This window comes from Danio rerio, chromosome 17 (genome assembly GCF_049306965.1).
Source record: "Danio rerio strain Tuebingen ecotype United States chromosome 17, GRCz12tu, whole genome shotgun sequence".
NCBI lineage: Eukaryota > Metazoa > Chordata > Actinopteri > Cypriniformes > Danionidae > Danio > Danio rerio.
The window spans coordinates 9,950,581-9,966,323 of record NC_133192.1 but is presented as its reverse complement, the minus strand read 5'-3'; the positions used below and the strand labels follow the sequence as shown (position 1 = coordinate 9,966,323).

The window sequence follows — 15,743 nt, the reverse complement described above, 5'->3', positions numbered from 1 at the left end:
GCCCTTCTAGCCACAACCCAGTACTGGGAAACATCCAAACACACTCATACACTACGGCCAGTTTAGTTAATTCAATTTACCTATAACACATGTCTTTGGATTGTGGGGGAAACCGGAGCACCCGGAGGCGACCCTCTTGCTATGAGGCAAGAACTGAGCCACCGTGTCGCCCCTACTAAACATTTCACTTACACTTAATATTTACATTAAAAAGTGTCATTTTCAAAAATTGACCAAAAAGTCATGTTCAAAGAACTTTAATAAAATATGTTGACTTCAATGCTGCTCATATTCAAATATTGATAAAATGTGCTTTATTTGTCAGTGTTACTGGACAAGATTTAAATGTAAGATATTTAATTTAAAGAATTTCAGTTCTTCTTTTGATAATTAAGTACAGTTGTTGAAATATAACCATAGACAAGTTAAATTTAAATTGAATTCAAGCACTTTCAAGTACCTGTGTTTGTTTTTAAGTACTTTCCAGGCCTTGAATCCATGTGTCTGAAATTAAAGTACTATTAAGTACTTTAAGAGGAGTGGGAACTATATTTTGGAATATTAAATTATTTTATTGCTATTTTTATTATTACTATTAATATAATATTTAGTAAATACAATCAATTCATTTTTTGGCACACCAATGCTACTTTATTTAACGCATTTTATGTACAAATACAGTAAAAAAAAAGTTAAATTAAACCTATTTTTTATTTTTATACAATTTCACATGTGCTTTATTGCTGTGATGCAAAGCTGAAATGTTTCAGCATAAATTCTACAGTTGTGAGTGTTTCATGATCCTTCAGAAATTCTAATAAATGCTGATTTGATTCCTAAGAATTAAGTATTATTATTAGTAGTAGTAGTACTGGGCAAAGATTGATTGTGATTAACATGTTATGTTATGTCAGGTTATGTTTTAACATAATAGTGTGTGTGTGTGTATTATACATATTTATCATGTTATACACACATATACATAAAAAACATTTTTATTACATAGATATTTAAATGTATTTCTAATTTTTATTATATAAATATATGTTTTATATCTTAACATAAATAAACATTTTCTCAAATATATGCATGGATGTGTGTATTTATATATACATGATAAGTGTGTGTACTGTGTATATTTGTGTCAAAACAAACTTTTATTTTGGATCAATTGTTTGCCCAGCACTTATTATTATAAAACTTTAAAACAGTATCAATCAATTTTCAAATGAAACATAATAAAAAAAATAATAATTACATGGATATAATACTTTTATTAAACAAAGATGCATTGAATTGTTTCGATTGACTGTAAATGTATTTATAATGCAAAACACCATCTTTTTTATTTTTTAAAATTCTGCTCCTTTAAATAGTACATACTGTACATCAAAGAATCCTGAAAAATGTTTGACTGAAACCAGAGGCAGCAAAAACATCTTCAACATTGATAATTATAAGAAAAATAATTAACTAGGCATTAGCAATATTTAAAAATAATTAAACATCAAATCAGAATATAAAGGGGTTTGCGATGTATAAGAGTCAAATGAGGCAGAAAATTCACCTTTGCCAAAATAGCAATAACTTCTAAAATAATTCTAAAAAAAATCTAAATAAATTTGTTTTTAAAAAGTTACTGTATTATCAACCAAATAAATTCATCCTTGCTAAGCATACAAATTTCAAGCACACAAACACAATTTCGACCCCCAGTGTACAAAAAAAAGTAAAACAAGTGAAAAAACAAGAAAAATAGTATTTGAAAATGCTGTAGATATTCTTACTTGAGTCTGATACGCTTCCAGAGCTTTGCTATAGCAGCCCACTTTACAGTACAGATCTCCCAACTGCTCAGACAGATCCAAAGCCTCATGGGAAAACTTCTGGGTCACTTCTGCTGCCGTCTGCTCCAGCTGACATCCTCTGATCGCTACAAACACACACTCTTCATCAAGTCAAGTCAGAATTATTAGCCCTTCTTAATTCTTAACATTTTTCCCCTAATTTCTGTTTAGCGGAGAGAAGATTTTATCAATACATTTCTAAATGTAATAGTTTTAATAACTCATTTCTAATAACTGATTAATTTTGTTTTCCAAGATGACAGCACAAAATATTTGACTAGATATTTTTCAAGATACTAGTATTCAGCTTAAAGTGACATTTAAAGGCTTAACCAGGGTAATTGAGCAAGTTATTGTATAACGATGGTTTGTTTTGTAAACAATCGAAACAAATATTGCTTAAGAGGGCTAATAATATTGACCTTAAAATGTTTTTTAAAAAATTAAAAACTGTTTTTATTCAAGCTGAAATAAAACAAATAAGACTTTCTCCAGAAGAAAAAATATTATCAGACATACCGTGAAAATTCCCTTGCTCTGTTAAACATCATTTGGGAAATATTTGAAACAGAAACCAAAATAAATCCACAGAAGGGCTAATCATTTTGACTTCAACTGTATACTTTAAATAGTTACCTATACAAATAACCCAAGACTAACTATACAGTACTTTTACACAAAACAGAACAATATTGAGCAATATTTTGTGCAAAATATGTAGTTAAGGTTGAAAAAGTAAGTGATTTGTGAAACATACACTTATTGAGTCCTTGTAAGATGGAGTTTAAAAAAAGTCTTCGGTGCATATAGAGAGAGCAGTGTTTCTATGGGTGGTTTGTCAAGGCAACTCACCTGCATCACAAATCACCATTAGAAACACTCTTTATCAGACAGATTGTCAGCTAACGCTGTTACTACAGTGCTTTGACTTAGCATTTTACAACTACAAGCTCTCCATTAAGCTCAGATCAGTGTTCAGATTTAGGCTCTGCAGCTTTAAGAGATAAACCGCTCTTAGATCTCCTGATCTGCTCAAATCTGTCAACTGATGCTGAGTGTCGCTCACAGATCTTCTTAATCTCACCGTGTCTGAAATCTTTCTTGACGGCCTCGCGATCAGAAGGCTGCTGGGAGCCCAGACAGAAGGCTTTCTTCAGAGAACGCCGCGCCGCCGCAAAATCACCAAGATGAAGCAAAATCTAGACACACACAAAACAGTGAATAAACACACATTAAGGGAGGACACTGCAGGTACATGGCTCACTTTTTTTGGTACATTTTTTCAGCCTATTGGAAAGAAAACACAAATGGACTTTTATGGCATCTAAACAGTTTGAGTATTTCGTTTTCTATTAACAGCGCATACAGTCAAAATTATTCGCCCTCCTGTGAATTCTTTTTCAAATATTTCCCAAATGAGGATTAACAGAGCAAGGAATTTTTCACAGTATTTCTGATAATATTTTTTCTTCTGGAGAAAGTCTTATTTGTTTTATTTCGGCTAGAATAAAAACAGTTTTTGACATTTTAAGGTCAATATTATCAGTCCCCTAATTAACCTAGTTAAGTCTTTAAATTGCACTACGAGTAAGCTGAATACTAGCATGTTTTAAAATATCTTGTTGACTATTATGTACTGTCATCATGGTAAAAATAAAAGAAATCAGTTATTACGCCCCATTCACACGGGGCTTCAGCGTCAACGCTTGACTGAAGGCGTGTCTGAAGGCGTGTCTGAAGCGATCGACATAGCAGCATCAGCCAATGAAATTCAGTCAGCAATAGGCCACTGTCTGAGCTAGTGTATTTGCATACAGCGATCTGATTGGTTGACGCTTCCGTCGGCGGTTAAAAAGTTGAGCTAGTCCCAAGTTCTGCAGCGAGCAATGCCTCTGAAGTGGCGCCGACAGATCCACAATGCAGTTCGGCAACGCCTGACGTCACCCATTCAAAGTGAATGGGAAGCGTTGACGCCGACGCCCCGTGTGAATGGGGCGTTAGGAATAAGTTATTAAAACTCATGTTTAGAAATGTGTTGAAAGTTTTTTGCATTAAAATACATTTAGAGAAAAAATAGGGGGGGGGGGGGGGGGGGGGGGGGGGTTGAATAATTCAGAAGGGATAATACTTCTGACTTCAACTGTATTTGTTTTATTTTTTTTTTCTTGAACCGAGCCATAAATCAACATTTCAGCTGCACTTGATTACACCAAAATTTGCAGTATTATTTATATCTATATTCTAAAGACTTTTTCCAGAAATGCATGTTTATTAATACTTCACCAGCTTATATAAAACATTGTATATATATTTTTTGAAGGTGATTGTTTTTTGGAGTAGAGCCTTTGATTTGAATTTGTCCAAAGAAAAGAAACAAGAATTTGGAAACTATCGTCTTCATCTATTGTTCAGATTTTTGTGCAAGAATTGTATGCAAATTAGTGCATATTTAATTATACATGCATACAATACAACACTTTTAAGTAAATACATCATTTATTATATATAATTATAATATTTGCAATCATGTAATATAACAATTTTAAAAATAATTTTATAATCCAAAAAATGTTTTGCTATTCTTCATGTAATCAATCAAATGTGGAAGCATGGTGATAAAAGTCATAATGTTTTTTTTACCCAATTTAAACCAATTCACCTTTATTTATTTCACATTTATTTAACTTTTATTTTATAAACTGGGTCAAATAAAGCTGATTTATGTGGATGAACAGGAAAAGTATTTTCAGCAATACAATTTTTGAACAAGTCAAACTTTCAGCAACACTTTAGTATGTTAGATACATTCAGAATTTCAGTTCAAAACAGATTCAGTGAATTTAATCTATTCGCCTCCAGTGTGAACAGGATAAAAAAATGTTGCCCAAGATGTTGATTATTCAAAAGCGCTGACACATACATGCCCATAACACAAGACCACGCCCCTTTTATCTCCACTATAGTAAGTAGACACGCCCTTTACTGCTAATTGACTGCAAATGTGAACATCAAATGAAATCAAAACTAACCATATTGATTTTGTTAGCTCACATTGATAGTTTTGTGGTGAACAATTCATCTGTGCATGTCATTAAGAAGAAAAACTGTTTGCGTTTGTAATCTAGAATTAAAAGCTCAAAATGTTTGTTTGCAGTTTAATTCTCTGATTACGTCTGTCTGAGGTATTGGGCGTGGCTAACATACTTAACCACACCCCTCCAACTGTCAGCAACAAACAGAAATGGTGAGGAGGAGGAGTCTGTTAGGCTTTAATAACTCCCCAAACCCTTGATCTTTCTGAATGAAATGCCTACTTTAATGCATCCAATCAGCTTGCAGTAGAAAGCACAAGCCACGCCCACCGTTTTATCATTTAATATTCTGTTTCTCTAGAAACTGAGTCACAATAAGAAAAGAAACGGTTGCGGTTCATTCAGACTTTAAGTGTTTTGGATTCAGAGCCAGGAATGCTGACCAACATGCTGCTGTTTGGAGATGTGGATTGATCCTCACCTTGCCGATGCTATGGAAGCACTCGCTTTCACTGAACTTGTCCTTCATTTTACGAGCACATTCTTTGGACTGCTCAAAACAGCGCATGGCACGCGAATGCTGCCCATTTCGGAAGTGAATGCTGCCCAGGTTGAAGTTGGCACGATACAGATCTTCTAAAAGGTTGTTCTTCCTGCAAGAACATAAGTCAGATTTTAGTGTACTGTATAGTATGAAACTAAGTATGCAATTTCGGACACAGCCTTAGTGATTCTATGCTCTTTGCTGCTGTCTCCATTTTTTCATGCCTTTATGATGTTCACATTCAAATAAAAAAATAATAATAATAATAATTAAGGGTGTCACGATCCTCCAAATCCTCGATTCGATTACATTTTCGATTCTGAAGGCACGATTCGATTCGATTTTCGATTATGAATAATTAATTAATGACCAATTAATTATTTGTAGCCTACCGTTTAAACTACCCGACCTGGATGGTCTTTGTTTTACCCATAAACAAATCATACAGTAAATAAATAAAGGCAAGTTACACACATAATTACCACCTGTCAATCACTTTTTCTGCGGGACTCGTGAATAGGCAGTGATCTGTGTCGTTATAATGGCGTCTGTAAAAAAGACGCACAACCAACAGGAACCAGCCAACAGTATCTGAGGTGTTCGCTAAAATGACTAAGTACAAGTGAGTGAAAGATTGAAGCAGTCCTCTGACTGCCTGGACCTGCTGTCTCGAGCGCATGGCTGTGTCTGTGTGGTCACGTGATGTGCATTTTCAGAGGTAGAGAGGAAGGAGGGCTGCTCAGAAATGTTACACGCCACTGTGTATGTCAAATCGTTGTCGTTCTAAAATGCCATTTAAAAACAAAGACAGTGTAAACAGGGCCTGAGTGTGTACTATTCGCGAGTGGATTTGCAACGGGGCCGGGTGGAGGATCGCGATGCGGGTGTTGTCTATCAGACAAACCGTACGTAATACGTACATAGCAGAGCTTGCAAAACTATGTTTTTTTTTTTGTCGACAACGCAAACGTTGCCAACATAACTCACTGGAAATCCAAAATGCTTACACACTGGCGACTTCATTGAAAGAGGAGAGGATTTAAGTTCTGTCGACGGGTCTCCTGCTTCTGCAGTTGAACAAGCACTTCAACAAGCCTGTTTTTTTTCCCGCTTGGCAAGCCAAGCTGACGTGACATGGGGGCGTGGCAGCATCGACCATTCTATTTTTTGATTCGATAATCAAAATTGAGCATAAATTTCGATCGATTTCGATTAAAAATCGAAATCGTGACACCCCTAATAATAATAATAATTTACATTTGAAATCAACAAAATACACCTTTAAAAAAAATTTACTACAACACAAATATAATCAGGAAGTATGCTAGGTTTATTATTTATTCATATGATTTTCATATTACTATTAGCTTCATAAAATGTATCACAGTTTTCCTAAAAATATGAATATAGAAAATGTCTTCATTTGTAGATTCATTTTCCTTCGACTTAGTTCCTTATTTATCAGGGGGGCCACAGCGGCATGATCCGCCAACTATTTCAGCATATGTTGTACGCAGCAGATGCCCTTGCCTGTCTAGCCGCAACCCATTACTGGGAAACACCCAAACCAGACTGTGGGAGGAAACCCATGCCAACATGCAAACTCCACACAGAAATGGCCAAGCATATACTCAAACCTTCTTGCTGTGAGGCAATTAACTGAGTCACCATGAAAAATCTCCTCTTCTGCTAAACACTAAATAAGAAACCAGTACCCATTGACTTCCCCAGTATGTTTTTTCCTACAATGGAAGTCAATGGCTAGCGGTTTCCAACATTCTTTAATAAAGCTTCATGTGTTCAGCAGAAAGAAAAAGAAACTCAAATCTTTAGCACCACTTGAGTGTGATTAAATCTTCATCTGTGGGTGAAAAAAATCCCTTTAACATTAAATTCTAAAATATTCTAAAAACTGGACCAACAGTGCTAAAAAGTTCCTTACTCTGCGATGTAGATGCTCTGTCGTATGAGGTCACTGCAGCGCTGCGGCTCCTTCATGCCATCATACACACAGCCCAGATTGAGCAGCAGACGAGCCTTCATTTCACTGATCTCTCGAGGGGAGACAGTACCTGCAGAAACACATCACATGGAGGAAGGGAAACGATTATACAACAAACAACCAGATCATTATTAAAATCCAATGTTGTGCTTGTTAACATGAACTAATGATATTTAACTTAAATAACATTAATTACTTCACCAAAGATTACTTAATACCATAATCAATGTATTACTAACAGTTTGTTTGTGTTGGTAAATAAATTAACTAACACTAATGGGCCATTATTAAAGCTTTACCCCTTTTTCCTATGTCCCATAATGCATTTCTTGAATAATGAGAGTAAGTTCTAGTAAACTGTAAACACTGAGTGAATTTTTTATTCATGTTGTTATTATTCTCCTCATAATGCATCCACCAAATATTAAAAAGAAAATTATTAGGATTAACAAATTACTTTCTGCAGACCACGAATGACCTTAAAAAAACTCATAAGACTTTCTGCAGCAATATTCCAGAAGTATATTGAATATTACTGTACTCTAGGACGTAAAAAATAGAAAAACAAAATAGTGAACTCAAGGGAGCTTTGGCCACAGATATGCTTGTGTGATACTAATGTCATGTTAAAATACCAAGTATAATGTTACACTATATAAAATGTAGGGTTACACACAACACAATTCATTCATGTTGCCCCAACACAAATCGATTAAATTGACCGAACAAATTTAAGAGGATTGAACATAAAAAAAGTTGTCCAAAAAAAAAATATTTCAACAAGTTACTTTTTTGGAGTATGTTTTCATGCCAGATAAAAAAAAAACAAAGCACAAAGCTAAATATGTTTCTCACTCAATTTTTACTATGCAGTATGTATGGGTTATTTGTAGAGCAAACTTATGGGTTCCAGCTCTTAGCCAAATATCAAATTCTCTGACTTTCACTGACTAAAAAGCTGAATTTCCATGGCCTATAATAAAAAGAAAAACAGAGCAGTTATGCTTTTAAATGATTCTAAATAGCTTGAATATAATTTTTCATTAACTTAACAGCAGTTATGAGAGCACCAATGCATAACTCACTTTACACTTCACACTGTCTTAGACCCAGTCTTTAGAGTGGTCATTTTAAGCTCTTCAAATGTCCTTTCAAATTTTCCCCAAGTTAACATAGCTTGAAGACTGCATATGATTTAATTGAATTCCATACGACAAGTAGGAAAAGAAAAAAAATAGCCACAGAAAACATAGCCTAGCCGTAACAATAGGCAAAACGAGTGAAACTATGCAATAAGAAACAAGATATGTGTAGAGAATTTACATTTTGTTTAAATGAAAACAAATATCCTCCTGGAGAGGAAGATCCGGTCGATGGTTGAACTTAGAATCCAGGAGGAACAATGCAGTTTTCGTCCAGAATGTGGTACACTGGACCAGCTCTATACAGTGGCGGAGCGGACGTGCACGCACCGCGGGGGGGCCCCGCGTCGTCGCGATTTTCAATAATTGTAAATTCGGTAACCGCAATAATCAAACTCTTGGGAACAACTGTGGTCGGAACCAAAGTTCACAGGTCTGTGTTCTCTGAACACCTCTCATTCTGAATGCTTGCCGCCGAACCGCGACATAGCTCATACTATAAAGTTAACTTGATTTCAACTCTCCTCGACACTCACACCGGAGAAGAGGCGCCGCGCTGTTTCTCGTAGCCGGTTCTCATTGAAAATTAATGACTTCTGGCCACTTTGACGCTCTCGCCGCTTTCGGTTTGTGATCGCTCCTCAGTTTGTGAAGGATTCCCCGCGTTGTCGCTCCACCCCGCCTCCCTTCTCCGCTCCTCAATTTGTGATCGCTTCCCTGTGTTGTCTCTCAACAACTTTGTCAGCAATTCCGTTCATAATTTTCATGACAGAATTTCAAAGTGCAGCCTTGGGCTGGAGTGGGTCCGGTTTGGGGACCACAGGATTTCATCTCTGTTATTCGCAGACAATGTTGTTCTGTTGGCTTCATTGAACATGGATTTCAGCATGCACTGGGGTGGTTTGCTGCCGAGTGTGAAGTGGCTGAAATGAGAATCAGCACCTCCAAGCCCCAGGCCATGGTGCTCCACTGGAAAAAAGGTGGTTTGCCATCTCCAGGTTGGAGGAAAGTCCTTACCCCAGGTGGAGGAGTTCAAGTATCTTGGGGTTTTGTTCACGAGTGAGGGAAGGATGGAGCGTGAGATGGACAAGCGGATTGGTGCAGCGGCAGCAGTAATGCGGTCGATTTACCGATCCGTTGTGGTAAAGAAGGAGCTGAACAGAAAGGCAAAGCTTTTGATTTACCGGTCAATCTTCATTACTACTCTCACCTATGGTCATGAGGTTTGGGTCATGACTGAAAGGACAAGATCTCAGATACAAGCGGCCAAAATGAGTTTCCTTCCCATGGAGGCAGGGCGCACCCTTTTAGATGAGGTGAGAAGCTCATGTTCCCTTCGAGAGAAGTCAGCTGAGGTGGCTCGGGCATCTGTCTCGGATGCCTCCTAGACGCCTACCTATTGAGGTGTTTCAGGCATGTCCCACCGGGAGGAGGCCTCGGGGAAGACCCAGGACACGATAGAGTGACTATGTCTCTCGGTAGGCCTGGGAATGCCTCGGGGGATCCCCCCCGGAGGAGTAGGAAGAAGTGTCTAGGGTGAGGGAAGTCTGAGGTTCTCTCCTAAGACTGCTGCCCCCACGACCCGGCCCCGGAAAAGGGGTAGAAAATGAATGAATGAAAATTAATTTTTAAATGTCAAATAAAAATCCCTGATATTCCATGACAAAATCTTTTTTTTAAAACTTCCTGAATTTTAATGACTGAAATAGACCTTTCAATATTCCAGAAATTCCACGACCCAATGGAAACACAGAAACCTGAAGAGAGACTATAATTTGAAACCTATTAGTCACATGCTAATTTATATTAGGATTTAACCTTCAAGGCGCTCATCTACGATGGCCAGACTCTTCTTGAATGCATCTTCAGCATGTTTCAAGCTGTTCGCTGATTGGTCAGAGTCAAAGAGGAACAGATATGTCCGTCCAATAGTGGCCAGAGCCCTCTGTTCCTCTGCTGCATCATGGACAGATCGAGCCAGATTCAGATGAAGCCTCTGGTGCTGAAAGAGAAAGAGTGTCAGAATTACGAACCAATCCGTGGTGTGAACTAACAAATTAAAAAACTCAAATGACTGTAATTAAGTAGTCTTTCTCAAGAATTGAACTTTACTAAGTAGTTTTTAAAACCCATACTTTTACTTAAAGTACACATGAAATCAAAACTAACCATATGGTTTTGTTAACTGAAGGAATAAAATTACAGTCTAATGCTTCTTTTGAATTATATACATGTGCTCATGCTTATTTTGCATATGTATATGTGTTTGCTTGAACCATAATAATCTAATGAGTCCACGCAGTGATATGATGAGACATTCTGTTTGACCTTAGAATGAGACAGGAACTTTCCACCCCTATAATGTCAAATAACTAAATATGTAACAGACAAGTCTTGCAGAAAGTCCCTGTCTGGGTTGCAGCTGTAATGTGTGACTTTTCTACACAGAAAAGAGAACTGGAGCAGATGAGGAAAATATTGCTTTATTGTCTTACTAATCACTCTTTTCTTTTGATATATTTTGCTATTGGAGGAATATACTACCATTTGCCTCACTATTCATTATTTACAATATGTGTTTTTGTCAGATATGATGATGTCTCCTGATACAGCGTACTTCTACTTAACCCCTGTTATAATGCGTTTCTAACTAACTGCTGCTGTGTGTGGGTGCTGGCTGGAGACAGATCTGCAAAAGGGCTTCCCCTAGATGGGTGCATAGACAGGTCAAGAGTTCATAGACAGGACTAGGATGAAAAGCAGATGTGGTAGATGCAGCATTTTTATACTGCTCTCTGTGTATGCGTGATGTATGATGCTTTAATAAAATTGATATTATCCTGATAATTCTTTAAGGAAGTTATGATGCTCAGCTGTGCTTTGATGATTTTTTGCTACAGTTGCTTGCTGCACCCCAGATGTCAGTAGTGTCAAGTATGTCAAGGAGGAGTGATACTTTCACCTGCCCTTTTGTTTCTGTGTGCAGAGGTATCTCTGTGTGCACACCACAGACTTTTGAGAGATGATTCTGCCTGAAAACAGCTGATGGCAACAATAGAAATTGGGGGTAACTGATTAGAGGAGAGGCCAAAAAGATTGAACGCTGCTGATGGATAAAAGGAGGGAGTCGAAAGAGTTCGAGAGCTTTTGGACATCCAGACTGCTTGGCCGACGGTTCTTCAAAAGCCCAGGATCCTGATCTTCACTTTATTCACTTATGCTCAATAAATAAATTCATTGATTTTGATTAATTGACTCCTGACCGATTATTGAATTGGGGTGGACTAAGGCAAGTGAGAAATAGTCCAACATAACTCACATTGCAAGTTTTGTGATGAACAATTCATCAGTGCATGTCATTAAGAAAACAAAATAGTTTGCCCTTGTAATCTTTAATTGAAATCTGAAAATGCACTTCCTGTTTGTTTTCAGTTCAATTCTCAGATTATGTCTGTCTGAGTTATTGGGCGTGGCAAACACCCTTAACCACGCCCCTCCAGCTGTCAGTTTTGACAACAAACAGAAATGTTGAGGAGAAAGAGTCTGTTAGGTTGTAAAAACTCTCCCTAAACCCCATTCCCAATCTTTCAGAATGAAATGCCTACTTTACTACATCCAATCAGCTCACAGTAGAAAAAAACAAGCCACACCCACTGTTTTCTCGTTTAGTATTGTTTAATATATATATATATATATATATATATATATATATATATATATATATATATATATATATATATATATATATATATATATATACCCCCAATCCTGCTAAGGATTGCTATGAGGGTGAGCTGCTGGTGGAATCTGACTATGGTGCTGATTTGATTTAGTCAGTTTACTTATGTCTCATGTTTTGGGAGGAACCAGAGGACCCGGGAAAAACCCACACAAGCACTGGGAGAACATGAACTCCACACAGAAATGCCAACTGGCTGGGTTGAGACCCGAACCAGAGGCATTCTTGCTGTGAGGCCACCTGAATGGAATTCTGTAGGGCCACCGTGCTGCCCTATAAAGGAAAAAAGAGGAGGGGACGGGGTGGAAGGGGGAATTCTTCAAGGCAAGATGCAAGGTTATTTATACTAAGTTAGGAATCGCCTGATTGGTGAATCATACATTAGCTTGACTCGGGGCCAGCTGTATCAATCATAAGCACATGATCCTCTCGAAACTAGTTCATAAATAAACTTCATTTATCCACTCTTCGAAAAGTGCAAATGGTGAATTAACCTTCACCACTTGATCACTGATCAGATGTGCCATTATTAGTAACTTTAGGTTGTTTCTAAAACAGTCTGTCACTGTTGTTTTGTTATTCTCTCGTATCCAAACCTTTACATTTTCGCGGCAGTAGCTCTCTGTCATCTGAACTGAGTGATTGACAGCTGAAATTAACCAAACCATTCATGTTCATTTCCAGAGCAGTGGGCCAATAAGAAGAGCTTTAAGGCGGAGCAAGCATTGCAGGCTTTGTGTACTGCAGCAAGTTGACATTACAACTGTTTTAAACTATTTCTTAGCGCTATGTTTGCCGTTTTTAAGTGCAAATATGCATTCTGCGTGAAGCTCGCATAGATAAAATTTTGGGCGCATATGCGACCAAAGGGGTCGTAATTTTGAGTTCTGCAATTTCAATTCCAAGTAGGTACAAGCACTTTGTCTAAAATCCAAGCACTTTTCTTATCTTGACACCACTATATTAAATATTTAGCATTTTCCAGCATTGCCAGCACCCGTACGAGCCCTACTTATACAGTATACAGTCAACTAATTTCACAGCGTAATACTAACTACTCTTGAGTACTACTTAACTCATATTTTACAAACAAATACTTTCTCGCACTACATTTTTAGATCAGTCATTTTTCCGCCACTAAGACGAATACATGCATGCGTTTACTGTAGCTTAAATAGTAGTTGCTAGAAATGCCAAAGTTCTGTTCAATTCCCTGAGAAAGCAAGAACTGATGAACTGTCTGCCAAATGCATAAATGCAAATGTAGGTTTCCAAACCTTCAGTGCAGCTTCGATGTTTCCCAGCTCTGCATAGCACTCTCCAATCTTTCTATTGGCCACAGCAGATCCAATCACATCGTGCAAAATCTCAGACAGCGCTAATTCCTGTCGATGCTCTTCAATAGCAGCTTGATAGTCACCTAGGGAAACAAGTCTGATTATCTATACATTCATACATAATAATGCAGATAATTATCAAGAAGATCGTTCACAGAGCAACTCTTTTAGGGTTTGGGTTAAGAGCCCAGATTATTGTTATTGAAGGGATTGTTTAACCAAAAGTGAAGATTCAGTCATCATTCACTCATCCTCCACTTGTTTTAAAACCATTTGAGCTTCTTCTGTTGATCATAAAGAAAAATATACTGAATAATGTTGGGGAAAAAAACAGCAGTAGTATTTTATGCATGCCGATGGCTAATTTTTCCCCAACATTCTTCAGAATCTTATTTTGTTTTCAACAGAAGACAACAAATCATACAAGTCTGGAAACATTTAAGTGACTAAATGATGAGGAAATTTTAATTATTGGGTCCCTTTAAATGTACTAAGTGCTTAAGTCCATTTTACCTGTTTTAGCGTACACCTCCCCCAGTTGATTGCACAAACTGGCTTCTTCTTTCAGGTTATTGCTGCTTTGGGCTTTACTCTTGGCCTTTTGCAGTTCTGCACACACATGAAGAGATGAATGTAGCTTGTGCGCTCATGCTAATAATAATAATTTTGCTAATTATACATTTTCTTAAAAACAAACCTATTTACAATAATGCTTATTTTACTGAACTACAACATTATATAACTATAAATTAAACTATTTACGAATTACCGTGTACCAAGTATGACTAAATACAAAGTAATTATCATTTTACATCTTTACGGTTTTCTTCAGAAAACTATATTTTGTCCGTTTTTAATAATATATGATATAAGGTTTAATTTCATCACTAATAGTTTTATACATTTAATAAAATAATTTAATTTATTGAATAAATATTACGCTAATAAACACAGAATAAAAGGTAAAGATATATGACTTAAAATAATTTAAAATGCGTGCATAGTTTACACATACGCATTTTGTAAAGTTTAATTTTCAATAACGTTTTAATTTAAGTGAATTATTGCGGTTTAAATAAACATATAAACTCTATCCAAATTTTAAAATAAAATAAATATCATAATAAATAAGCCCTTAAATATATAAATAAGTAAATAGATTATATATAGACAAAAAAATCCAACTGACATAACGTTATAAGTGTTAACGTAAACAAACATACAAACAAGATGTCTGGATGTTGTGAGATACATTAAAATTAATATTGAAAAATTAAAAATTTTCACTAAGATTTTCTAAAACAAATGGCAATAAAACAATAATATTGAACTGATTAATAAAAAATTATTAAAAATTACAACTTACGCTTGATCTCTTTTGTGGACGTCATCCTGTCCACTTTCAGCAGGATCGCTACAGCAGTTTACCACAGATTTAAGGGCATCTGATGATTGACAAACACTACGCCCGTGTGCACAGCTGTAGTGCTATAACAAATCTCCTTATTGATCTCTTCAAATCGGGTTTAAAAGGCTGATCAGTACTTTTGATCGTCTTTTTTCATTGATAAGGTAAATCTTTCAAAGCGGCGCGCCAAAGTTCTTGCTGCGGAAACATTGCAAGACGCTAATTGGTCAGTGAAAGCAACGTCAGTAGGCTCCCATAATGCTCTTGTCAACATCGAGAGGCCATCTTGAGAAGGACACTGTACCACAGTTTCTCAGACAAAAATGTTCATAATCAGTTTATAAATCCACATATGCCGATGAAACTACACGTTATAAGGTTAGAAATCTAATATTTTACTTTTTTATTATCAGTATGCCCAAAGTGTTTATTATATACCAATATTATAATACATCAAATACATTTATTTTGATAATAGCAGGTGTTGCTATTAATTAATGAAGTGTCCTATCCATTGGGAGTGTTAAAACACGACGAAATTGACTAAAAAGTTATGTTTTAACCGTAGTTTGGAGTAGATTTATTAAATAACACATAACCCCAATGGTGTTTTTCGGTCAAAAACCATGGACTTTTTGTTGAAAAAAGTAAAAACGTCGTGAAAATACTAAAAAAGCAAGAACAAAACTTAA

The 15,743-nt window shown here is 36.4% G+C and overlaps 1 protein-coding gene across 2 annotated transcripts in view; it reads right to left on the bottom strand.

The window, feature by feature from the left end:
• Positions 1-15,280, bottom strand: part of tonsl (tonsoku-like, DNA repair protein) — a 55,137-nt gene extending 39,857 nt beyond the window's left edge. Inside the window, exons 1-8 of one of the 2 annotated variants that reach the window (XR_012392702.1) lie at positions 15,010-15,280; positions 14,157-14,252; positions 13,584-13,726; positions 10,386-10,569; positions 7,366-7,495; positions 5,361-5,532; positions 2,932-3,046; positions 1,788-1,933 (exon numbers count right to left, since the gene is read on the bottom strand). Coding sequence is in view for 1 of the 2 variants with exons in the window: in NM_001111148.1 (NP_001104618.1) it covers positions 1,788-1,933; positions 2,932-3,046; positions 5,361-5,532; positions 7,366-7,495; positions 10,386-10,569; positions 13,584-13,726; positions 14,157-14,252; positions 15,010-15,034 (1,011 nt within the window). In the remaining variant the exon portion in view is untranslated. 2 annotated transcript variants of the gene reach the window in all.
• Positions 15,281-15,743: the final 463 nt, after the last annotated feature.